The sequence below is a fragment of the Candoia aspera genome, chromosome 6 (genome assembly GCF_035149785.1).
Source record: "Candoia aspera isolate rCanAsp1 chromosome 6, rCanAsp1.hap2, whole genome shotgun sequence".
NCBI classification, from domain to species: domain Eukaryota; kingdom Metazoa; phylum Chordata; class Lepidosauria; order Squamata; family Boidae; genus Candoia; species Candoia aspera.
This window is the reverse complement of record NC_086158.1, coordinates 72,438,992-72,466,115: the sequence shown is the minus strand read 5'-3', so window position 1 is coordinate 72,466,115 and position 27,124 is coordinate 72,438,992. Positions and strand designations below refer to the sequence as shown.

The following is a 27,124-nucleotide window of genomic DNA, read 5'->3' as shown; positions in this document are numbered from 1 at the left end:
CTGACATTCTATTCTTCCATCCGGCTATATTCCATGTCAATCAAATATGAAACATCCAACATGATAGATTTTGAGGCACCTTGCATTTTGGGAGGCTATAGCAGTGCTCTCTTGTGTTTTTTAAAAACAGTCTTGAGTGAAATCTATTTTAGCAGAAGACAAGGGTATAGTCTTTTCTATTTTTGCCATGGCACTAATATGAGAAACAGCTTTCAAAGTGCCTGCCAGTTGCTGTTAATGTCTGTCTGAAAGTGCAAAACAACACTTGGTCACAACTGTTCCAGATTATTTATAACTGACTTCTAAGCTGTCAGGGTTTTAGCAGAAACCCTACAGCATGATTATTAGAAACTCTGTTAGAGGTCCTGGAATTGCATGATCTCAGCATTAGATAGGAGATTAGCTCTGCTAAGAAGTCCACCACATAAGAGTACCTCAGTAAAAGTCTCAGTGCTAGGAATTAATATTTAAAGTTAATAAAATAAGCACTAGAAACATGTCTCTTATTATAACAAATTCTGTGCTACTTTTAAGTCTTTTTTCCAATTTGGCAAAAGAGAAGGAATTTCTATATATGATTCACAAATTTTCCTCTGTTGGGTAGTGCTGTGTTTGAAAACAAAACTTCTCCATGCTTCAGTGCAATGAAGTAGTTCATTTGCTTAAAACAAGGCATTCAGCAGTTGTATCCGTGGAAGGCTATATTAAATTCCAGCTAACTTGAAGCCGAATGGCAACTGGAAGAAGCTAAAGCTCTGGTGTACCTTCCCTTATTCTTTGGTTTCCTCTTCACCTAATTGAAATTGCATCATTTCCTTTTAGCAATTTATACAGTAGCTGCCAAATAAGATTGCTTGTTTTCACAGTAGTAATCAAACTTCTGCTTCCTTTGCATATTTCACATATTTCACATTATGGGAGGTATATAATTATTATATAATTATTTATCTTGTTTTCAACTCAAGTCTACCCATTATGAATGCTGATGTTTTTTCCACTCTGATTAAACAATTAACATCTTCTGATCTTTCCAGACATCTCCAGCTACTCAGAATCTAACCCTTACTCCCCAAACAGGGAAGTAATGTTTGTTAATGTGCTAAATTTGTTGATATACCCATGGGACACTGTTATGGTGCATGAAGGCCCAGAGAATTCATCAGGCTTTCCTTCTTGTAGGACTGCTAGGGAAACAGTGACCTTTTTTATACATTTAACCAGCAGATTATAGTTCTGGTTAATAATAACTATTAGTTATTAGTTTATAACGTGTATCAATTAGACAGCTTACCAGGAAATGCTCTGTTAAATATTTTCATTTAAGTTATATGTAACTTATATTATTCTAATGACTATTGACATAGTTCACAGAATATTGTTTCTATATTATATAAATATTCTGTTAATAAAAATCATGAATTAAATATACATAAAGATATTCTAAAAGGACAACCAATTCTGTCCATACATCATAACTCATAATTATGAATGGAGTATTGGAATGCTATGAGTGATATAAGTGATTGTAGACAGATGACTTCTTAAAACTAAAGCTAATCCAAAACATGAATAAGAGAGGCCAACAAGTAATAAAGAAAACACAGAGCTACTCAATTCCTAATTTGACTAAGTTGTCTCTAATAAGAAAATATGTGATACACTAGGTAATTGTGAAAACCAGGATAAGCCTATGATTGTTGGACTGATGATAAGTGAATGAGTTTAAAAACTCCAGGGCTAGAAAAATTGCATCTTAGAATACCAAAGGAGCTAGCAATAATCTGGCTGAATTTTTATATATTTGAGTAATTATGAAAAAATTGTGAAGTATCAGGTGACTGGAAAACAAATCTTGTCCCTGTCTTCAAAAAGGTGAAAAAGATCCAGCAAGCTACAGACCATTCAGTCTTAGATAGATACAATAGAAAATCCTAGAGCAATTAATAAATATGTTCATCTATAAGCACCTTGAAAATAGTGCAGTAATTATACGAAGTCAGCATGGATTTGTCAAGAACATGTCTTCCAGACTAACCTTATTTAATTTTTGATTGGGCAACTTTCTTAATTGTAGGAATGTTGTAGACATAATATGTGTTGATTTCAATTAAATATTTGACAGAGTACCTCATGACATGCTCATTAGCAAGCTAGTTATAAGTGAATTGTATTGGTAAAAAGTGGTAAAATAACTACTAAGTCAAAAATCAGTTTCAAAAACTACTGGTCAATGCTTCCTCAAATTAGTGTGAGTTCTAGTGAGTTGCCCCTAGATTCAATCTTGAGCCTTCAATATTTTTATTAATGATGTGAATGAAAAGATAGAAGGAATGCTTATTAGTGGTTTGTGGTGTGGTCATTGAAATGTCTGAAATCCCAGTGCAGTGAGATGAATCTGTAAAACAGCTACAATTTATTACACATACATTAGGCCTTCTGACTTTATTCCTGTTTCTGTTCTGGTTGCAACTTATTCGTGGGTGCAGGTATGCCACTGGATCAGAGCCTGCTTAAACGGTTAGGCTTGTGTTAGAGGAATGTTAGAGGAATGTTAGAGATTTATTGAGTATGGATCAAGGTACACTACAATTTTTTTCCATCTTTTAAATCAATTATTAAAAGATAGAATCATTTTTCTTTATTCCCAGGAAGAAATACATTTCTTCCATTTTGTTTTCTTCTTTATAGATTAATGCTAGCTTTTACCAAGCCAGGAACAACTTGAAGATAATGCAAATCCTTGTTTAAAGTTTGACTTTGGACTGCACAGTCTTGTAGAAAAGGCAAGGGGTATAGTACAATGATACTGCAAAATGAGGAAAGAAGTACCACATATTCTGACATGGCTTAATGTTAGAAATAAATTATGCAAAGGGGCTCAGGATTCAGTATAAATATATGGAAGCAGGATAATTCTCTGAAAATAAAATAGAATGGGATCACATTTGATATGGTGGAAGACGCTGGCAAAATAAAGATTACGTTCAAAAATAGGCTGGATCTAGCTGGGGGCTTCAGAGAAAAACATTTTCCCCCCTAAAAAATGCCAAACATTTCTCGTTTGCTGACTGCTCCATTCTTCAGCCCCCTTGCCTCCTTCCTAGTCACATGACTCCGAGTGGAAGTATGCGGCCTACCTGATGCTTCCCAGTGTGTGCACGTGAGGAAGAATAGAAACACACAGAAACAATGTGTAAATCTGCAACCTTGTTTCACAGAATAAGATACAGGGTCTTCCTGTGGCCACTGTTTGTAAAATATTTGGAAATAATTCCAGAAGCCATCTGCTGCATGCTTTCCCTACTTTTTTTTTTTTTTTTTGCTGAAGATAGGAATATATTTATTTTCTTTTTCAATGTGTTATGCCTGTATTTTTTTTTGCTTCAAAAAGCCAACTTTTAACAAGTGTGATATTGCTAAATTCTAATAACTGTGTTATTGAAATTTGGCAAAGTAATGAGGATGGTTCAGGGGGCTGCAAAAGGCATTGAAGAGCTATCTGTAGGCTTGAACCTAAAGATTGCCCCTTGCCTTGTTTGTTTGTTTATTTGTTTATTTATAAATTTATTCACTGCCCATCTCCCCCTCATGGGGGCCTCTGGGCAGTTTAAAAATTTAATACAAAATTCAGAAAGCAATAAAGAGAAATGCAAACTGTAAAATTTTGCTTGTAGTTTTATAGTAGAGGAGTATTGTATAGGAATAAAGCTACAGAATTACTTATCCTTCATCTGAATTTTTTTAATGGTATCATTTCTTTGTTAAATGAATCAGTTGATGCTAAAGTATATTGCAATTCTGCCTTTGCAGTAGTTAAAGTAAGATTAGTGCCTTCTATTCTGCAACATCTTAAGCACTAAAGGTGTTCATGTTTTATATGAGAAGGCTAACTGCAGCACAGCAGTGCTTTATATGCATATTTAATTATTTTAAATACACATTTAGTTTCTTTGATTTTTCATTTCACTTTGGATTTAGAAGTGCAATTATTTTCTGAGTGCTAGAAGCATACAAAAGTTCTGAAGTATGAATGACATTTCTTTCCCAATATAAAACATTTGACATGATATTATTGTGGAGTAGTTTTCATGTTTAATGTTATGAAAGAAATGGTGCAAAACAGCCAGATATTCTGTAATCTTCTACTATTAACTCTCAAACTGCTGTTTGGGAGACAGAATACATTTAGGATGCCTAGCATGTCTGTAAGTTGGGCAGACTCAACACCAGTCTAAGTCTGGGTCATTTTACTATTAACATTCTGCTGTTTACCAATTTTTCAGTCAAAAATGGTAAGGCACAACAGTTTAACAACATACAATTATGTTAGGGGGCAGTATTCAGTTTCTGCTTAAATATCTGTGCAAATGCAGCAGTTGCTGGGTCTCACTGTGATCTTTTATTGTTTATGCTGGTCATATACCAAGGTATTTGGGCATAGGACAAAACTCAAGGTACCTAACCATCAGAGGGCCTTTCCTTTGGCACTATGTCATGCCCTCCTCCCAGGTATCCTTGAAGGTGATACAGGAAGATTCTTTACCCAGAGAGACAATGCCCCCTTGACTCTGGACACATAGAAACAACAGAGCATGTGCTTCTCCAGTGCCTGTATTATAGAGATATTTGTAGTAGCTTCATCTTACCATTATTGTATAAATACCAAGGGTGCTCAGGACAATTTTACACCTCCCTGCTGCTGTCAGATACCAACCCTGCCACAACATACAATGTTGCCAGGTTCTGTGCAGTGGCACTTAAAATTTGTCAGATGATGACCGGGGCTGTAAACTAGTTTTAATGAGTGTCTAATTCATCATACTAGAGTTGATGTCTATATTGATAGACATACTAACCTTTATGCTCCCCTACACCCATTTAATGCTCCTACCTCTCCTTTTGGAATTTTTAAAGACTTTTGTGTTATATATATACAACAATATTAGCTTTCTATATTATTCTTTATACTTTAATGTATTTTCTATGTTTTAACTGACTGTATCCCAGCCTCCTTATGCTGGTCTTTGACCATAATAAAGATTTGATTGATTGGGCATAGGATGATTTGAAATGCTGTGATCAGCTTTCCGTACTATAGGTAGTGCTTGTTTAGCGACTTCCTTGTTTAGCAACCGTTAGCAGTTACAATGGTGATGGAAAAATAACTTTATGACCAATCCCTGCATTTATGACCTTCGCAGGTCTGTAAAGCAAAGGAAAGCTGAAGTAAGATCATAAGCACAGTTGTGGTTTCACTTAGCAACCACTTGGCTTAATGACCAAGTTGCCAGTCCCAATTGTGGTCAGTAAACAAGGACTACTTACATTGTTATGTTTTGGGTCAGGGGTATTGTGTTTAGGAAGATATTGTTGTTATTTTACAAAATTCATGTTTGTGATTAGTTTGTGCTGTGTTTTCTATAATTTGTATTTACTAAGTTTATTCTTTTTTCCCCAAGGTTATGCTTTTTTGCTATTCCAGGAAGAAAGCTCTGTTCAAGCTCTGATAGATGCCTGTCTGGAAGAGGACGGGAAACTTTATTTATGTGTATCAAGTCCCACTATCAAGGACAAACCAGTAAGTAAAATAATAATGTTGTCATTTCTTTCAATAGCTGAAAACCAAATATACTCAAAAGGAATTGCCTGTTCAGGTTGAGAAGGGCTGTTTTAGGGTTATAATCCTTGGTTTGCTTAATCATTTTATGGTGGTACTGGTAGCCTTCAGGGTTACATTGAAGGCCATCTTTGTATCCAAATCTAATCATTGCATCCATTATACTCTCCATTGTATTCATTTTATGTACACTGGGAATCCTAAAGCACTCTAACTGTCCTTATCTTTGGTATGTGTTTAAAAATCCTTCATCCCAACAAAACAGCTGTTTGTAAAATGCAAAAAAATATTAGCTTGCTGCTGAATCTTGCTAATTCAACTGATCTATTTAATATCTATTTAAAATCATTATGATCAGAATCCGTAGGCAATGGAAAGTTCTGCCTGACTTAAGCTCCAAATCACATGTTGTTTTCCCCACAAACGAGTTGGGGAGATACCATACATGGGGATTGTCTGATCTGTTATACAGAATAATGAATAAAATTTTATTGCCTTCCTTGAGCAGACAAATACCAATACAAATATACATGACAGACAAGCAAATAACTAACACATTCAACACACACATAAACACACACACACAGAGAGCAATGTACTTCATAATATACAATAACATGGAATCAGGATAACTGGCACAGGAGTATCAAATAGCATGCTCTTGCCTGTATCATATATTACATTTATTTGAGTAATGGGAATAACAATAATTTTATTTATGTATTTATTTATTCATTCATTCAATTTATATTGCCGCCCATCTCAAACTAGTGACTCTGGGTGGCTAATCATACTCCTGGGTCAACATCTAGCTTCCTTTGCAGGCAACACCTCTATCTGTCTATATTACTCTCTATATAAATAGATATAGAATTGACCAGGATATAAACGTGGTTTATATGCTGCTCAGTTCAAAAAGGTTGGTTTACAATAATGAAAAAGTAAAATAGAATTAAAAGGAAAAAAAAACAATATCCCCAAACCCAAAAGCAACAATCGCCTACTGCAAGGAGAAAATCTGCTGTAACATCATTCCCCAAGGGCTTTCCAAAACAGTGAGGTCTTGGAGGCTTTCCTGAATGCCAACAGGATTGGAATTGATCTGACCTCAGAAACTCAAAGGACTTGAACTTACTAAATGGGCAGAAAGCAGTAGAATATGGTCCTGAAGATAACCAGATCCTGAAGATTACATTTTGTAATCTTTAAATCTAAACTGTACCTTGAATTGCACTCAGAAACCAACTGGCAAACTTCAGCTCTTCCAGCAGTGGTGCTACTTGAACAAATTGGGATGTACCCTTAATTATTCAAGTTGCTGCATTCTGGCCAGTTGTAGCTTCTGGGTGGTCTTCCAGGGCTGCCCTATGTAGAGATAGTTGCAATAGTTCATTTAAGGGGTGATCAAGACATGAGTCGCTGTAAGTAGGGCTTCCTATCCAGGAATGGTCAGAACTGACACACAAGATAGGAGTTGTGCAACAGCCATATTAAAAGTAGGGATGGGTTCAGATCTGCCAAAACAAGTGGATGTAAATTTAAACAGGTCTGGTGGCCTATATACTAAAAAGGGTCAGTGAGAACATAGAGATTGTCCCAATACAGTAAATAATGCAAGAGAACTTGACTCACTGTTTCAACTTTATCTGTTCCATGTGGGCTTTTGCCCTATACCATTACTGAGGGGAAAGTGCTAAAAGCAGCCAATACAAATGCTACATAGAATGAAGTTTTGAAACAAAATGGTATAGCTGTGGGTATGTAATATCTACTTATTTCACATTACTTCTAAGACTTACCAGATTTTTATTTATTCTTTTGCAAATGCTCAGTACAAAATATTCAAGAGTTTATCTGCATTCAACTAGCTAGCTGCTTAAATGAACAAAGTAAATGCTTTCCATTCAGGCAGACCTCTTAGACTAAGTAAATAAATTCATTCCTTTTTCACCCAACTTTTCTTCAGATTTCAAAATGCTATTAAATAGCAAAAATGCTATTTTTGATTGCAGAGGATATTGTCTGAACATCCTCTGTCATGCAAGGGTTGGATCACAAAGGGTTTTTAGAATTTATTTTCTTTTTTCCCCCCTAAAAGTAAGTAAACCATTATGCCAGATTTATAAATTACTTTAAAAAGTCTTCTCCATATTAAAAGGGATTTAACATGTGGTATTAGAGACAGCTTTTCAAGAAATACAGTTCAAACCCCTTTATATAAGTTGAACTAGGAATGCATTTCTCTAATCCTGGTTTCTTTCTATCTTATATTAGAAATGAAGGAAATTATAAAGGAGATATTATTTAAATCTTAATATTTTATCTATTTAAATCGTAACAGGCATTCAGTTTAGAGGTTGTACATGTTTAATTTGAGAAGCAAAGTCAAAAAGGGGAAGAACTAGAGCTCACCCTATAGCAGAACTTTACCCCATTCCTGTTTACAGGTTCATCAGCAACCAGAAACTTCATTATGCTCCTGATAGCTGACCAGATCCTATCTGCCCTTCCTTCCTTCCTTCCTTCCTTCCTTCCTTCCTTCCTTCCTTCCTTCCTTCCTTCCTTCCTTCCTGTCAGTCAGTCAGTCAGTCAGTCAGTCAGTCAGTCAGTCAGTCAGTTTAAGGGAGATGGAGCATATGCAGCCCATTGGTCTCCAGAATGGGAGCAGTGTAGCAAAGTGACAGGCTCAAGGTGACTATGAGGGAGTGAGGGTATGAAAACAGAGAAGCTATAGCTGCCTGCTATATCATCTTGCCCCAAAGATGCAGGCTGACAGGGTTTTCAGATGGGCAACTCTGTATTAGCCCATCAGTAGATCCAGCCTGATAGGGTTTTCGAATAGACAGATGGGGTCAGGTCTGTATGTAGTGTAGTGTTAGCGAATGGGCTGATTGGACCAAAGCATTCTCCTAGGCAGGGTGTGTGTGTGTATATATATTTATATTTCAAATTTTGCCACCACCCATCTCCCTCAAAAGAAAGTTTTACTTTATGGTGATTTAAAAAAAATCCAGTATGTTTGATTTTTAATTTTTATTTTGGGTCTATGTGTATTCCATTTTGAATATATAGATCTAGCATCACATTTTGCAGGAATCCATGTGCAATTTAAGGCTTTGTGTAGGGACTTCAAACTTGGTGATACTATGGGTCCCCCAGTTCCATAAACCAATCCTGCCATTAGATTGTTTAGTACTCATTTATTTTGGAATAAGATCTTACATATCGTGATGCATACACAGGTAGTCCTCACATACCAACCATTCATTCAGCAACCATTCAAAGTTACAGTGGTGCTGAATAAGGAGACTTACAACTGGTCTTCCAAGTCGGGCCATTGCAATGTCACCCGGTCATGTGATGGTGATTTGGGTGTTGGCAACTGGCATGTGTTTACAATGGTCACATCATCCCACAGTCCTGTGATCACCATTTGCAACCTTCACAGCTGGCTTTGGACGAGCAAAGTCAGTGGGGAAGCCAGCAGGAAGACACAAGTTGTGGTCATGTGACATTGCACTTAACAACCCGTGGTGATTTGCTTAACGACCACAGCCGGAACTGCCCAACTGCTGTTGTAAACTAGGTGTGGTCACGTGATTTTTTCACTTTATGACCACGTCACTTAGCGACAGAGTTGCCAGTTCCAATTGTAGTCGGTAAGTGAGGAATATATATGAGTAATTTTATGTGGATACTTCTGCAGCTAAGATTTGGTTGCTTCCCAGATTGTAATGGCAAACAGTGGATACTTTAAATGAAAGGTTATTAATTATAGAAACTGGAGAGTAATATAAATGATGAAATGGTCTGGACTTTACTCTCACACAAAAGAAAAAATTGTGTGAGTCGAGATTGAAAAGAGCCCGAATAGAAAAGCTTTTCTGGGATATAAACTAAGTTCTTGAATACTTTCTTAAGACATACCATGTCAAATAATATATGAACTACCTTATTCTTTGTTCTGCACCTGCATTTGAAGTTCTGTTTTTATATTTTTTCATCAAAATTGTTCATCCCACAATAGCAGAACCCTTACAACATTGTGTTTGCAGGTACCTTACCAGCTTGCGGCTCACTTATCAACTATTCTTGTTCATCATGGGTATATAGCTCAGCCAGGATGCTTCACATTTGACCTAAGTTGTCTTAATATTATAGACTCCCTATGTTGCTCTGATGTCTTAGAGGGTAAACCTATGCATTTTGTGGGCATTCGGAATAAATAAAATTGCAAGCTGCATATCTTGCTGCTTATCCAAATATTCTGTGTTGCTGTGCCATTCAGTGATGAACCTCTTACACCTAAGCTTTGACTAATCTTTCTTACTTGCAAACCAATTTAATATTGTGATTAGCGGTCACTAGTGTAAGAGTAAGATTGAGGAGATGCCAGGATGGCCCACAGAAATTTGTCGTTTTCTAGGCAACCAGTGTATGAGAATATCTTGCCAAATTGGCAAAGGCTAATGTGTATCAGTGATCCTTCGTTGATGCAATCATGAATCAAAGTCAAGCCACTGCATAGATGCTATTAATGGTTTTACTGCAGGTTTTCATGGAAAACATGTTTTTGTAAAGAGGACTTCTAAAACATTCAGCCCATCAATTGATTTTGATACAAACATAAGTTTTACACTCTTTTAGTATAGATAGCTAAAATACTGCATAAAAGTTGTTGGTCTTAGATTAATTTTCGAAAGGCAGATTAAAAGGAAGCTGATCTTTGGAATATTTCAGGTACAAATTCGCCCTTGGAATTTAAGCGACAGTGACTTTGTAATGGATGGTTCTCAACCTTTAGACCCCAGAAAAACTATTTTTGTGGGAGGAGTTCCACGACCCCTCCGAGCTGGTGAGTAAAAGTCTAAAAAGCCAGCTGAATGTGAAAAACTGCTTGAAGCTTGATAAACTCATCTGCCTAGTTTTATTCAGGGTGTTTCAAATGAGTGAGTTCTACTTCTCTTCTTTTGATATATTTTCTGTTTTAAATTGCAATTTAATGGAGCCAACAACCAACTGGGTGATCTCACAAGTGATTTTTGCTGATTTCTCTCTCTCTCTCTCTCCTATATTTCAAAATCTCTCCAGGATGATTGGGAGATCTTCTCAGACAGCTGCAACTAGGGGTTGAAACTCAGGAGAGAGAAGAAGTAAAAATTGTGGTTCTGCCCCTTTACTCCTATAGGGAGGATCTTGGTTTTCTTCACCAAAGGAGACCTTCCTTTTACCATAGGCAGCTATGTATCATTCAAGAGGGGGCATTAAAAAAAAATAAACCCTGAAAGTATTGCCAATTTGTATTTCAAGAGAAGAAAGGCAACTTCCATAAAAGTACTACTAATCCCTGCTGTTTCTCCTGATCCGTTTTCAACTTGAAATTAATTTCCTTAAGGTGGTGAAGATGACGGAACTGTGTGGGTCTCAAAGTCTCTCCTCTGGGGTAAAAAAGTAACTTTTGAGTATAAAAAGTAATATGGGGAAGCATTTGAATAATCCTCGAGTTTTTAAAAATGATAGGAAAACAATTACAACAGTCCTCTATACCTTAGGAGTGCAAAATAATTTAAATATTTAAGTCTTTATCTGCAAATGTCAGATTACTCTAAACAAAAATCCAGAGAATTCTTGGTATGTATTTCAGTTACAAAGTGCACCTTTTTAGTATATGGCAGGGGTCCTCAACTTTTTTGGACTGATGGGCCCATTTAGAATGTTGACAATATATAGATGTGCTCACAAAATGACTTCTGGGGGAAGGGATTTCTCATTCACAAAATGCCTGCCAGGGGGACATAACAGGTTCAGCAGCATCTGTAATAAGCCCCAATGACATCAAAACATGTCCATTATGACATTATTGTACAAGTGATTAGATTATATAATTTGCCATGATGTCTCATGCAAGTATGTAAATTATGTCATTTGCATGTTAACAAACATGTTGTCATTTGCTCCTCACTTGTCTTCCCGCGGATGCGATGCCCATGGACAAGTTCCAAAGCACATATTTACCTATTAGCCTGTACTTGAAAATGTTCTCTCCTATCCCTGCTTATTTTGGCTCTTTTTCTGGCAACTGCCTATTGTTTTTATTTTTTAGACAGTTTATGAGACCCATTTGGAGGACCCAGAGGCCTTCTTGAGAATAAAGATTACACTGGAATTTGGAATTTTTTACATTTTAAAAATAGCCTTTTTAAAAAAGTATTTATTTCTTAATTGCATTAATGCAGTCATTAAAATTAAATTGTTAACAATTATCAATTAAAAATAAAAATCAAATTATTTCAAATTATTAAAAAGTAAAGAATATACACAATAATGTTCATTCACAGTAAAGTTTTATTAAGTTTTAAAGAAAGAATAAAAACTACAATAAAAACAAAAAACTACAAAAAAAACTAAAAAAGGGCAGAAACACAAGAGAAAAAAAAATTAAGTTTACAGAAAGATGTGGCTTCTGACTTTTAACAGCAAGGATATACAAAGTTTCTATAATCAATCTCTTTGTTAATCCAAAACACCACATTATTTCTATAAATTATTCCCCTTTAACATGTAATAAAAATCACTAAGTACAGTTACTCCTCCCCCTTATATTAAAATGAAGAAAAAAAATTCATATAAACCTCCTAAACATCTTTCTGCCCTCCAAAAGATAAAACATATTTAATTATTCCCTTCCTACCACTATTCTATACATTTCTGTCTACTATAATAAACATCAGATTGAATGGCACATAAGTTGTCAGCTATTGTACTTAATGATATGACAATTTTAATAATACCAATCTTAATAAACCCAAAATCTTAATAAACTCAAAAAACAAAGCCAATTCAAAACAGTAAATCCAAATCTTTAAAGGCAAATAACATTGGTCAAATCCTTAAAGCAAACCAAATAAACATTCTTCAACCCTTATCCCACTTCAAAATAAACCAGAGCAGTTACATATTCCCAAGATATGCACAGAGCTTTCTTTTTAAGAAAATCAAACAGCCCAGATGCCCCCTTCAAAAATTCCAAGTTCTTTTCATGGCATTCCACCAGGAGATCCATCCTACTTATGGCGTGCTGATCACTCTCTCCCCTAGATTTCTCCAACTCCATTATCCAATCTTCATCCAGCATCTTGACAAAAATCCCTCTCAGTCTTAAAAAAAAAAACCTTTTTATTGCTCTTAGATTCCTCAATTTCATCCACTACATCCCCAGCCTGATGGCACATTTTAGCTCTCATATTTTCCACAACGTCCTGGATATCTTGCATAAAGGTTTGATAAAAATCACAAGATATCTGTATAAAGTCCTGATGAAGGTGAGAAAGGATCTGTTTGAAATCCTCCATGTCTCACATGGTAGATTATGGTGCTCCCTAGGAACTTAATCAGTGAAAGTCGAAAACATGAGCGTTCAAAAGTTGTTTACAAAAAGTGAAAGTAAATAGACTGTTCTCAAGAGAAAGTGGAAGCAGAAAGCTGAAGGTTCAAATCAGCTGATTCAACGTGTAGGCAAATGCTAATATCTTCAAATTTAATACACAATAACAGGAAGACAATTGTTTACTCAATCTTTGAAATTTCCTTTGGAAGGAAAATGAAATCCAAAACTAAAAAAAAAAAGTTTAAAAAGTAATCCCAAAAATAATGTTAAGCACCAAGAGAACCAGCTGCTTCTTGCTGTAGAAAGCCTCTCTTGGGGTACATACTGTATACTTAAAAAAACAATGGTGATTTAGAAATGGGGTAGCTGGTCTTAGTGTCCCTTTAAGGCTACAGTACAGCTTATGGTGACATCCCCACCTCCCAGAGTGCTTACTGATTGAGCACAAAATGCAGTTTGCGATCTCCTGGATGCAAGCCTCTGTTCCAGAGGACAGATGGGATGATTCCAGGTATTCTTCTTAATCCAGAGAACATTGCCGGGCTTCAGGAAAGCCTTCCTGAGCCCCAAAAAAGCCACCGTGCTGTCCACTCTGCCCGCTGAAACAGCAGGCGCAGCTGCTCAGTCTGCCATTCCCACTGGAAGCCCAATGCATATTCATTCATGATGCCTGTTTTAAACCCTCCTGTTCAAAATATTCATCTTCACTCCACAATTTGTATATCATAAATGTCACTTAATTGATTCTGTATTTATAGTAACCTAAACCAAAAAATTTGCAAATTAGGTGAATAGAGCTAGTGTACCTAATATTCTCCGTTTTATATATTGTGGCCATAAGCTTTTGCCTTAAAGCAGTTTCTGATAATTTGGAGTACCAAAGGTCTAAAATGGAAATGTTAATCTTTTTTTCTGGGCTGTAGATACTTTTACTACCATTACATAAATTTAGTAATGTCTTTGATTTTAATATTTCATTTTCTCCTTCAAACAATGATAAACATTCTGATGAAGTAACTGGCAGTATACATATACCTACCTAAAATTTGATTTCCAAAACTGTTGGACATTGGAGCAATCCCACAAAGCCGTGCCAGTATGTTCTAATGTTGCCACCTTTCTCCTAACAATCTTTAGAAATACTGCATGAAGTTTTTGCCAAAAGAATTGGACTATGCCATGAAGTCACAAAGAGTTGGAAATGACTGAACAAATGAACAACAACATGATACCGTCAATGTATTCATTTCAATAAATTTTCTGTAGTCGATTCAGAGACTGCTGTTAATGGTTTCTACCTCTATAACATGTCCCTTTTTTATCCCCAATATTTTTTGCCAAGTCCCCATTCATCTAAATATTTTAAAGTATCTGCATTCCAGAAATCTTTCATTATACAACATAAGTTTTTTGACATTATTCTCTACTTCAATAAGTATTCTTTTGAAATCTGTAAGCATAAAGGGATTTCTTCTACATCTTCATCTTTAAGGACTGATAGAACTTGTACATAGTGTCTTTAGGATAGTCCTAATCCTCCATTTATAAAACAGCGCCTGTTTCCCTTTGTTTGCCTTTAGTGACCTAATAGGGAAGAGTATAATGCAAATTTTGATACTTTCAGATTTCATTAGGAAAGCCTAAAAAGGATTTGAAGGTGCTATACATGCAATATTCTTTTGTTTAAAAAGATGGCAAGACTTGACCGTGTAGATGGAATTCTTCAATCTCTGTCCATTTTTGAAATTTATCTTTCAATGTAATGGGAAAAGTATTAGTTGAAAAGCTATAAAATATATTAACCTTTCCAAGATTGTATTGTGTTTTTTTTGTTTATACATAGTTTTTTTTTTTTAATACAACTTTTGTTTTAAAAATTGCCATGAGATTAAAGTTTTGCTAGTTAAGGAGACTGGTAGTATTTGGAAAAGATATAATAATTGAAGAAGTAGAATTATTTTTAAGGAGATGCAGTTTTCACTAAAATAAATGTGATGAATGTTATAGTTAAGTTGATCTTTAATTTTATGCATTAGCAAATTTAAATTTAATGTATCTAATATGAAACTATTGGGAATTAAAATTTCAATATGCTTTATGTATTTATGGCAACTTTATCCCTTACCTCATGCTGTAATTTGGAGTCAGTGTTGGTAAACAATGCCTCAGCCTTTTTAAATTTTATTTTTAGCCATGCTATTGCATGGTTAATTATTTTAATGTTTCCTCTTGTGACCAAAGGGAATTCCTGATATGGCTTAGGCAACATCAGAACAGTATCATCAGAGCGCATATAAGCTGCTTCCTTATGAGGCTGTTGCTGTTATCAATAGCTGTTGTTACCAATGTTATTGTATAATTTCTATAAAAGGGCCTTCACTTACACCTTGTGGACTGGAGGAGAGAGTGGGTAAACCTGTTTTGTTCCCTTCTGTATAATTATGTGTTGTGAATCCAGATCACTGACCTTTAGAATCACATTTAATTTAAAATATAATTTCTGTACATTTATAAATTTTACTCCAAATATGTATTTTTCTAATGTTTTAAGCAAAAATGGCCATTCCAACATACTGAAGGTCTCATAGGCATCTAGTATATCTTTTATTCCAGTGTAGAATATTAAGGATATATCTAACTGGATTTCCAATCTGTTTGCTCTTGATAAATCCAGTTTAATCCAGATTAATATAATTACCAATCATTGAGTTTAATCTGTTGACCAATATTGATGTGCATATTATCAGCTTGGTTCACTAATGAGATGGTCTGTAGCTGGAAATGTTTGTATGATCCTTCCCATTTGTGGGAATGACTACAGGTAGTCCTCACTTACCCACTACTCATTCAGCGACCGTTCAAAGTTATGAGGGTGCTGAATAAGGAGGCTTACGACCAGTCCTTGAAGTTGCAGCTCTCACAGAGTCCCCACGGTCATGTGATTGCAATTCAGGCACTTGGCAATCAGCACACATTTACAATGGTCACAGTGTCCCATGGTCACATGATCGCCATTTGCGACCTTCACAGCTGGCTTTCAACAAGTAAAGTCAATGGGGAAGCCGGCAGGAAGTTGCAAGTCACTGTCACATGACATTGCGCCTAACAACCTGTGGTGATTCACTTAGCAACCGCAGCCAGAACTGATGAACTGACATCATAAATCGGGCATGGTCTCATGACTTTTCACTTTACAATCATGTTGCTTAGAGACGGGGTTGCTGGTCTCAATTGTGGTTGGTAAGTGAGGACTACCTGCACTGTTACTCTAAAAAAGGTTGAACTGAGATTTCTTTCAAAGAATTATCTACATCTATTTCTTTAGGCTGAGTACTGTGTACAACTATTGATAAAATCTCTGAAAAGTGTGATTTATTTTACTATAATCAAGTAAAAAAAGCAACTCATCTTTCAAAAGAGGAACTTTTCGGTATGCATTGGCTAGTAATTTAGCTTTTGTCTCCATACTCGTAGCATGTTTATTTAGTGAATGGCATGGCCTTATTTGCTATTTTATGTGTCTGTTTCTTTTAAGTTTTCTCCTTTGTCTAAGTAATTTTAATAATGTTTAGATTTAGTCCTTTTATATTGCTTTTTCAGTTGTACAGTTTTTTTTCCCTTCAATTCTATCTGCTACTTTAAATTGGTCTTTTTAACTACAGCTGATACTGAGATTGCTATTACTCTAGTTGTAGCCTTCATAGCATCCCATATTATATGCACTGCCGGTTCTGCTATGCTGTTTTTGTGAAAAAATTCATCAATTGCTTTAAGCAATCTTTTCTGACGATTCCTCCCATGCTAATAAAACTACTCTGAGTCTCAAGATTTTAGTATGTGGTTTATTCTCCAACAATTTTACTCTCACTAACACCCATTTATAAACTGATACTGTCCTAGACCAATTAATCAGGATTGAAAGATACTGTTTCTGAATCTGAAACAAGATTATAATCAATCCTTGATTATGAATTGTGTTTTATCAGGTAGTAGGTGTTGTCCTTAGCATTAGAACTCAAATGTCTCCAAAACTCCCTTATCCAAATTGTCTCTGCCTTTTTTAAATTCTCTATTCTCACTTTCTTGACTGGCAAATCTCCTTATTTAAAGCCCCTTCCTCAGAATGTTTCCCACTTCCTAAATTTATTTAACTTTTGAAACATTTCATTTCATGTTTTGCCTTCTGTTGGGGCTATATATCAAGCTAGCATGATATCTTTAATTTGCAGTTTTCTGTTAACAAAATCGTGTTTCTTTTCTATACATATTCTTATTTTCTGGCATACAAAATTTGTGTTTTTATTTATTGCTATTAGCATTCCTGTAGATTTACCATTTACCAGGAACAGCGTAATATCAGTCCAATTGTTTATTTAAAAAATGACGTTTAGATTTGGTATATGTTTCTTGAAAAAACAAAATATGAGGTTTAATTTTAAAATATCCCTTTAGTAATAATTTAAAAAATAGATATAACAATGAGTACAGTGGGCTCTGGAGAAGGTGTTTATGAGCATATTGTTACCCTGGGGGCCATATTGGGAACCTCAAGAATTTGAGATGTTTTTCCAGTTGTTTCTATAAATGTTTTGTTTGTATTTTAAAATGTGATTAGATAATAGCTTTTGAACTTTTCTGAATCAAATTATTTTTCATATGTATATAATACATTTCCCTTTGATCACTTAAAATCAAATCAATAGGTTTTTTTAACACAGGATACTGATTTTGATGTATTTATTTTATTTTTATTAATATGACATATGCTACATAGTTTCAATTTTTGATTCAAGCCATTTAGGAAGGGGTTTTCGAGGTGGTGGTAATAATCTCCTCCCTTGGATATTTGGTAACTGAGATGAATTATCTCAATTAAATATACACTCCTGGAAAAAATGTATTGAAATGCTACCTGTAACTACTTTTAATTGATGAAATTGCAGCATAACTGATTTTTTAGTTGTTGATGGAATGCTGACAATGGTATTCTTTTCTTATGGCTAATGAAATCTTGTTCTGTGAGTTTGCCTCTTGTATGATAGGTCAGAGATGTTCTGCATTAGATTTCTTGGGTATTCACTCCATGAACAATTTGAGGAAGGTGTTTCTAGCTCCTTCCACCCCTCCCCATCGCTCTCCACATTTTGTAGTTGATGGAAGACAATTGAGGGATCAGCGTCCAAGGAACTAAGTAAAAACAGTGACAGTATAGAAGTGCCAGAGATTCTAGAGATTACATTTTTAGCCATTTTACTATTTTCATGTTCTTTTATAGTTGAACTAGCTATGATTATGGATCGTTTGTATGGTGGAGTCTGCTATGCTGGCATTGATACAGACCCAGAGTTAAAGTACCCCAAAGGTGCCGGTAGAGTGGCTTTCTCCAATCAGCAGAGTTATATTGCTGCTATTAGTGCACGCTTTGTCCAGCTCCAGCACAATGACATCGATAAACGGGTAAGTAAAACATCTTTGGCTGGCTTAACCCCGCTGACAAATTGTACAGATGCCTGGTGAAGTTGGACCATTAGTGGATCTATAATCCAGGATTATCTCCTGGCTACAAGTTGCTTTATAGAGGCTGAATTGGTACAAATCATTTGAAATACAGGCTTCAGAACAGGTAGGAGCACATATAAAGCACCTTTTCCCCCTAATCATTAAAGCAGCCATGCTTTTTTCAGGCTTGGGTGGTTGCGTCTGAAACACCTCCTGGTTGCCTCTTTATGTATGTGCCTGTCACCGCTGCTATGATTCACTGGGATGGGAGTGGGGAATGAAACAGAAGAACGGAAAAATTTGTGTGACTGTACTATAGTGTTTCAAATGTGACAGGCCTCACTCTATTAAGCCACTAATTACTGAACTTCTTGAACAGTCAGTGTTAATACTAAATCATCCTGTCCCTTTATCTCAAAAACTGAGCTCAGAATAGAATTACCTTGATTCTGAAACACTGTAGACTTGTTTTGATCATAATGTCTAATATGTTGACAAGCAAAATAAGACAATAAGAGAAAAGTGGAGCCTCTAATAGAATGTTAAGGGTAATTATGTTCACAGCCGCAACTGGGGTGGGGGGGCAAGCGGAGCATGTGCCCTGTGCACCGCACTGGGGGGCGCCAAAACAAGCGCTGGGGGGCGCTAAAATGGGTGTGGAATCCATGTTTGCCCCGGGTGACACAGACCCTAGTTGCAGCCCTGATTATGTTTTAACATGGAATATATTCAAATATGCCTGGTAGTTTTACAGGTAGTTCTTGCTTACTGACCACTCATTCAGCCACCGTTTGAACTTACAATGGCACTGAAAAATGAGACTTACAACTGGTCCCCGAAGTTGCGGCTGTCATAGCATCCCTGCGGTCACGTGATTGATATTCAGGCGCTTGGCAACCAGCGTGCATTTACGATGGAGAGAGCATCCCACGATCACGTAATCGCCATTTGCAACCTTCACAGCTGGCTTCCAACAAGCAAAGTAAATGGGGAAGCCAGCAGGAAGTTGCAAATTGCAGTCACGTGACGTCGCTCTTAACGACCCATGATGGTTTGCTTAATGACCACAGCTGGAACTGATGTCAGAAGTTGGCATGGTCATGTGACATCGCACTTAACAACTGTGCCACTTAGCAACAGAGTTGCCGGTCCCAATTGCAGTCAGTAAGTGAGGACTCCTGTATAGTGCTTTCAGTTCCAAATCTCCAGTAAGATTAAATGTGAGAAAAAGGAGATCCTAAACATTCAGTGTAACAGGAAAAGGAGTGACAGTAATATTTTAATGATAATTAAAGGCAGAACTTTAGTAATTTACATTACAAAAACCAAGCTTTCCTGCTAATATGGTGAAACCTGGAAATTTAGCTCTGATTTTGCTGCCTGAGGTGCTAAAAATCATGCCTTCCCAGACTTCTTTCATGCTTGGTGCAACTTCTTCCAACACCATGATTATGAAAAATTAAAATGAGTTCTAGATAGAATTGCTGGAATCAGTAGCAAGAATCTTCATATAAAGAGAATTGCTGCAGAATTGGCTGGTTCCCTGATCTGCAAGAGAAAAATAGTATATAACCCTGACAGTCTGTTCTTTTCCACTTCCATTTGATATTTAAATTTATATCTTCTAAATGAGGAGTGTCCATCTTTCACTTAATGGGCTGTATTCAACTGTGGCCATCAGCTGACCGAACAGTATTCTCACCACCACCACCCTCCTTATATGTCGCACAAATCTCAGTGGATTTTGGGACTTACTGGAGCATATTTGGAGGATGGGTGTAGTAGTACAGGAGAGCAATTATAAATCATACTGTGTTAGGGGTGATCCCTGCATATGTCTACAATGTCTGTGCCATAACAGACTTACAGTTTGCTGTAAGAGGAGTGTGGGTTATTTTTTCTGATACAGCTTTCTAAATTTGCAACAGTGTGATATGACCAGCTGTGCCAGCTAAAATTACCACTTCCATTCAATATATGTGATATCTTCAAATTGAAAAAAACTGTCTCTGTTTTAAAGCTAGGGAGTTCTGGCTCTTGTCTGCATTGTGGGAGGTTGCAATAGAGTTGTACTGCGTTCTGCTTAATTCACAAACTCTCTTTATTTCCTGGCTGACTCTGTGAACGTCTCCTTTTATAGGTGGAAGTAAAGCCATATGTGCTTGATGATCAGATGTGTGATGAATGCCAGGGCACTCGCTGTGGTGGAAAATTTGCTCCATTCTTTTGTGCCAACGTTACCTGCTTGCAGTATTACTGTGAATACTGTTGGGCGAGCATTCATTCTCGGGCTGGGCGAGAGTTCCACAAACCGCTCGTGAAGGAAGGAGGCGACCGGCCCCGCCACGTTCCGTTCCGCTGGAGCTGAGGCCCGGGCCGGAGCCCAACAGTACTGGAGCTGATTGGATTGAGGGGGAAAGGAGTGCTGCCTCAGGGCTTTCGTGTTCTGGAAATCTGTGCATTCATCCTTGACTTTAATGAAGAGATGGGTCTTTTTATTACGATGATGATTATGATGATGATGATTATGATTATTTACAGTCACGTTACTGAACGCTATGTCCAGTATAATACAAGCCTAGCAGAGTGTAACTGTACTGATTTTGCACTTTGATTCACACAAACATCTGCTTGGTACCTTAATTTCTTACATGAGATTTGTCATGGCTGACAATAAGTAGACTGCTATGGTCATCAGCCTCCACTAGGTTGATGTATATGTAATTAAGATTTTTAAAATGATGATTACTTTTATTTTAAAACTGGAGCATGCACTTATTTTCAGAAACTTTGATTTGCCCCTAGCACATGTTTTACCAAAGGTAACACTCACAAGTAGGTGGCAGATGTAGCAAAAACTTACAATGGATATTCAGCAATCATTTAGAGTAGGAATAACCCTAAAAAAATCTTTAGTTGCTCTCTATTTTACTGGTAAGGATGATACCTCATAAGTCGGATCACATTTTCTCCACCCCACCTCCCCATCCCCTTTTTATTTTGCTGAGGGTTTCCTATTTGTTTAGGCCTTTTAGTGTTATGTAAATGTATGCTGCAATAGCTTTTGCTGCTATTAAGATGGTATTACTAATACCACATTACTCTATTCAAGCTAGGGTATTGTTTAAAAAGATAATTATGTGATTTAAAACAGTGATGGCTGCTGAAAGAAGATCAGTAGAGCATTCAGAAAGCTTCCAAGAAAGGTCAACAGTTTTGACTGCATGTTTAATCAGGATGATGCATGCAATAAATTTTTTATAGATGTCTGATACAAAAATCTGCCCACAATGCACCAACTAAGACTCTATATAGGCTACAAAGTACTCAATAGAATAATTTAAAACTCAAGACACACACACACACACACACACACACAGGTTACTGACTGGAGGAAGGCATGCCTAAGTATATGTAAATCTTCTGAAATTAAAATCAGCCCATAGCAGTATGACCTATATTACAACAGATATTTTTTAAAAAAAATAGATGTAGAAATATCCTTAAACAGATTTGTGAATGATAGACGAAGTACTTTGCGGTGCTCTGTTCTATATTGTGCAATTTATTTTATATAGTAAAGTGATTATGTCTAGTACTGTGATCAAACTTTAACTGTTTAAGCCTCTATGTCTAACATTCACACACTTTTGAAAGTTCAACCACAGACACAAATACATACGCACACTCACAAAATAAACTTTGAGCTCTTAGTTCCTATCTCGTAAATGCTTGCACTCTTTAGGTAGCTGCAGCCCACATCCAGGAAACCAAAGAGCTCATAATAACATGTCTACACTACCAGCTTAGAGAGTGGCTGATAACCTGGGCACATTTTATGATTGGGAGGAGGAGTGCTAAAGAAATGTCTGCATACAAAAACTAACTTGGGTATGATATTTAATTTCTGAAATCCTGGATGTATCCTGTGAAGCTTGAATATATTTGAGATCTAATCTGTAACAGTGGACATTTTTTTAGCATATAATATGGGGCTTCAAGGCAAACACATACATACATATTAGTATGCTATTTATGAAAATGTGATAATGTGTACATTATTTTTGGGGGTTTTCTGTGGGCTTGTTCTTCCCCCACCCCATCCCCAGTTTTGGAGGCCTGGGGACAATCCCACTGGATATGGCACCGCATAGTAGATATGGAAATGTCCCCGTTTTGAGTGTCGTGATGGCCTTGTTAATGTTGTAACTTTCTACATTTTCTTTTAATGTTCAGTTGGAATTATTGGTTGGGGGGGGGGGGGGAGAAAACCTTTATCTGTTGAAAAAAAAGTTTTTTACTAGTTTAAAAATATTCATTCTTCTTGGTAGCCCTTTCACAGTTTCTTCTGGGCATTTTTGTGATATGCTTTATCTAGCCCAGCAGCCTATTTTGGTCTGCTTGGGGGTTTCTTTTCCTTTTCCTTTTCCTTTTTTCATCTATACAAGATTTGTTATGCACTACTTTTTGTAACTAGACAGTTTTCAATAGTTGGCAGATTATTCTTTTTAAAGAAAAAAGGCATGCTTTCTGACTGACATGATCTTTTGCAATACCTCAATTTTGAAATATAGGAAAGAAAATATTTTCTAAGTAAGTTTATTCAGAAAAATATATATTAATTTAATTCTGCGAGGAAATGATTTAACAGATGGGTAACTTTATTTTTTTCATGCTTATTTGCGTTTTTGAAAATGAAGAAGTTAGAGCTTTATAACTATATTGAAGATCATAGCTAACCTACAGAAGTCTACCTAATTATGTGAAACAATATACATTTATGAAGAAGTGTCCCTCTTCCGTGTACAAACGTAGCCTGGAAAGCAAGTTGAAGGGGGAGAGATGCTGGAAGTTATATAAAGGATGAGATTAAAATGAGTACAGCAAGGAAAGTTGTAGAACAAACTACATTGGTGCTGGAAGTTGTGAATAGAAGGTGAAAAACCTATTTTCCCCTTAATTTGTATATTTATAATCAAGCGATTATGCACGACTGACCAGAATTGTGAGAGTTCTTCTGTTTGTATTTTTTAAAGATACTTTTTTAGTTTATTAAATTATAACATGGTCCCTTTTTGTTTTGTAAATGAATGTGCCCCCCAGGTTGTTAATATCTTGTCCTATTATGATCAGAGGGTCCTTCCAGAAGAGAAGTTATTTTTTAAAATAAAGTGTTCTGAACTGCAACTGGAGAAGGAGCCCCCGGGTACAACAGGCCCCTGCGTGGCCTTCCCTCCATGCGAGACTTGAACTAGTCGATTTTCTTTTTGAAAGCAACTTAACCTCGACTATTTGTTGTTATGTGCAATACTGTTTGTACTGTTTGTATAAAAAAGAAAAAAGAAAAGAAAAAAGGCATAAATCTTTATTGCAAATTTATTTTCATTGCAAACTTTAGACATTGTGATTCACTAAGATCATTTTTCTACTGTCAAATATGTACCTTTTCTTCATGCTGGTATTTTTTCAATAGTAATGTAGCCTTTGTACTGAGACAGATTTTCATTGTTATTTTTAGAAAGATTTTTTGCTAAGAGAAATTTAAACATTGACATATTTTTCATTTTTATTTCAGATTTTCTTTAAGGAATGCTTTCTCAACCATTAATATAGTTGTTTCTGGGAGAGACTTTCATATCTGGTCAATGTCATTAATATTATTTTGTATTTTTACTTGGAATAAATTAATTTTATGATGCTAATTCTTTAAAAGTTTATTTTTTTCATTTTCAGTTATTTTTGAAGCTAAAAAACCTTTGTAATATTGTTACTAAAGTGTCTAGTTTTTTGAAATGCAAAGCTTTATGTATTAACTTGCTGATGTGGTTTACAATGGTGTGAAAATGGTTGGATATGTGAAATGATTGAAAAACTGTAATGAATAATTGGGCAATAAAATTACAGAATGAAGCAGGAAAATGATGTGATATTTTTTAGAAGCTTTTTCCTTTATCAGAATGATTTAGGAAGATAATAGGGATGTCACAGTACCAGTTCACTGTCTAGATTTGTACAACACCAATGTTAATAAACACTGTTGCTGTTGTAATTCACTCACCTATAGAAACAACAGGTCTGCAATCTTGGCTGTTGAGCATCCTACCAATTTGCTTCTCACCATTCCCATGGGCACCTTCAGTACCGTTGCACAGCGGGTGCAAAGGTGAAAAATAAATGGAGACTGCGCAGCATTAAGGCTTGCCTACGTCACTTCCTCCTTACTTGACCACCCATCCTCTTTACAGACCTTTTTTTGGGGGGGGGGCTATTACCTTAAATCTCTCCCAAATTGCTTCAGGGTGATCTGCCATGATTTTATTTATTTAACTTGTCCTTCATGCTGCATTTCCATGCCCCTCTTTACATGATAACTCAGAACAAATGGAGGAAATTGTATAGTATCTACATAATGTTACAGTGTACCATACAGTGTAAGTTACTCATAGTTAGTGCTATCTAATGCATGTGTAGGAACCCTTATTACCCAATCTGGGCACTTTTTTCAAGCTGCTTGTATATTTCTCCCTTTCTTTGCGTTAGGCCTCTTGTAGCATAAGTGCAGCATCTGTTGCTGCTATAAAAGAACACAGCGTTCTTTTCTGTAATTCATCTCCACCTTTGCCTGTCTAACCCTGATCCATTTGCTGCTATCCTGGCAGAACCGCTGTGTGGAAGCTGGATACTATTATCCTTCCCTTTAGATCAGTGTTTCTCAACCTTGGCAACCTTAAGATGTGTGGACTTCAACTCCCAGAATTCCCTAGCCAGCCAAGGTTGAGAAACATTGCTTTAGATCCAGGAACTCAAACTGGTGTTACATAAACAGAACATACAACTTCCCAAGATACATCAGTTGTCAGCTTTTATCTGTTTTTAAGAGGACTTCAGCTGAAAGCAAGCTGTCTCTTGATCTCTTGTAGAAATATCTGGAGTTGGCCCTTTGTGAGTTCTTTGTAAGTAATGTACAGGCAAACTCAATAATTTTAGTGAGTAAAATTTAGACTCTAATTAGGTTCTGTGGTTGGAACACACATAAATTGTAAAAGCATAACAGACACGAAGGAGAACTTTTCTCAAATTCCTGCAAGAGTGGAACAAAGTGTGTGTGCGTAGACTCCTGCCTACACACTTGCCTTTTAGGAAGGCAGGGTTACAAGAAAATTGTATTACCAATATGCAGTTATTACAGATTAACTTTGCTGATTTCACTACCTTTGTTAGAGTAGTATAAAAAAATACAGTGCTTTACTGGGGGAAAATCTCCTATGTTGATATTTCAGTATTGTGACATCTCTACTTGCAAGGTACGAGTGAAAGATTAGTCACAGATTTGTTTTTTAAACTATTTTTGTTAAACCTGCCTTGTATGTAGTTGCTTTTTACACCAGCTTGTATAATGTCAGCATTCCTTTTTTCCCCCACTTAAAAACTTAATTTCCACTGTTGTAGTGTTTCTGTCTTAACTACAGAGTCTGTTCTGATATTCATGCTATTATTTGCTCCTGAATAGGAGCAGAGCAAGAGCTGTTATGTTATTCTGCACATTAAATTCTTAAATTTATTTAACAGTGTTCAGCAACAAATAGATATCCAGGGTGCTAATACAGGATAATCATTTCTGCTTTTCTTTTCTTTTTAGTTGGTTGGTTGGTTTGTTTCTGGATGTTGTTCTGTTGGGGTATAAAGTATTAGGTATTTGTAATTTGCTGTCTAAATAATGGAGATGAGTGTTCACAGCTAAGATCTCTGTACTTGTTTTTTCAACTGACTAATTTTCAGTGTACCATATCATTTACTACATGTTCTCTTAGACGGGTTTTGCTAGTAACCCCTAAAAGGCTTTTACCTTTTTTTTGGCTTGGACTAATGCTTTGTATGGAACTGCAGTACTGTGACTAAACATGAAGCTCCACGCTGCTATTGCTTACAACTGCTTCAACTTTGTAGTTTGGACTTAATTTTTTTTCTGTAATAACTTATTAAATCTAGTTGTATGAAGTACGGAAACTTTGTCATCCTTTGCATATTAAAAAAAGCAATGGGAAGGATATAATTGGGTTAGAAATTGGAAACTTAATAGAACACACATTCGGCTACTTTAACAAAGCACACATTTACATAGTGTTTTCATTCTCATTTTACTTCATCGCCTGAATTTATCCAGAGAATTTCACACCAAAGTTCAGTTGCACAAGTTGAAGTTGCATTGTATCTACTGACTATGATACTGAGAGATTGTCACTAAGTATCTTCCAAGTGCAAGGTTACCGTCATTTTGTTCTCATTTCTCAGATTGGATTAATTGTACGCTACATTCTGTACACTGAGACAAAAATGTTCATTAAAATCAAGTCCACTTCTTGGAAGAGGAGGAAGATAGCATAATGCAATTTTGCAGTTGCTGGGAAATGTAATCCTGTTCTTCCTAAGCAGAATTTCTCAATGCTACTGGTTTTTCTCCACCCTGAAATTTGCTTAATAGGTCCTTGTGTTACACCTTGATCACTGAGATCTGATTGAGGTGCTTCAGTAGCAAATTGCAACTGCTGTCTTAAAAAAAAGTTGTAAAGAAAGATTGTAAATCCAGCCATTGAGGTTATAATAGTGAGAAAAGGTCATAA

General features: G+C 36.1%; 1 protein-coding gene across 7 annotated transcripts in view; it reads left to right on the top strand.

Moving 5' to 3' along the window:
- Positions 1–26,504, top strand: part of CPEB3 (cytoplasmic polyadenylation element binding protein 3) — a 113,008-nt gene extending 86,504 nt beyond the window's left edge. For all 7 annotated transcript variants that reach the window (XM_063307382.1, XM_063307381.1, XM_063307385.1 and 4 more), the window contains 4 exons: positions 5,460–5,578; positions 10,358–10,472; positions 18,280–18,461; positions 20,644–26,504. In XM_063307382.1, coding sequence (XP_063163452.1) covers positions 5,460–5,578; positions 10,358–10,472; positions 18,280–18,461; positions 20,644–20,871 — 644 coding nt within the window. In that variant the 3' untranslated portion in view covers positions 20,872–26,504. The remainder of the gene's footprint in view (positions 1–5,459; positions 5,579–10,357; positions 10,473–18,279; positions 18,462–20,643) is intronic.
- Positions 26,505–27,124: the final 620 nt, after the last annotated feature.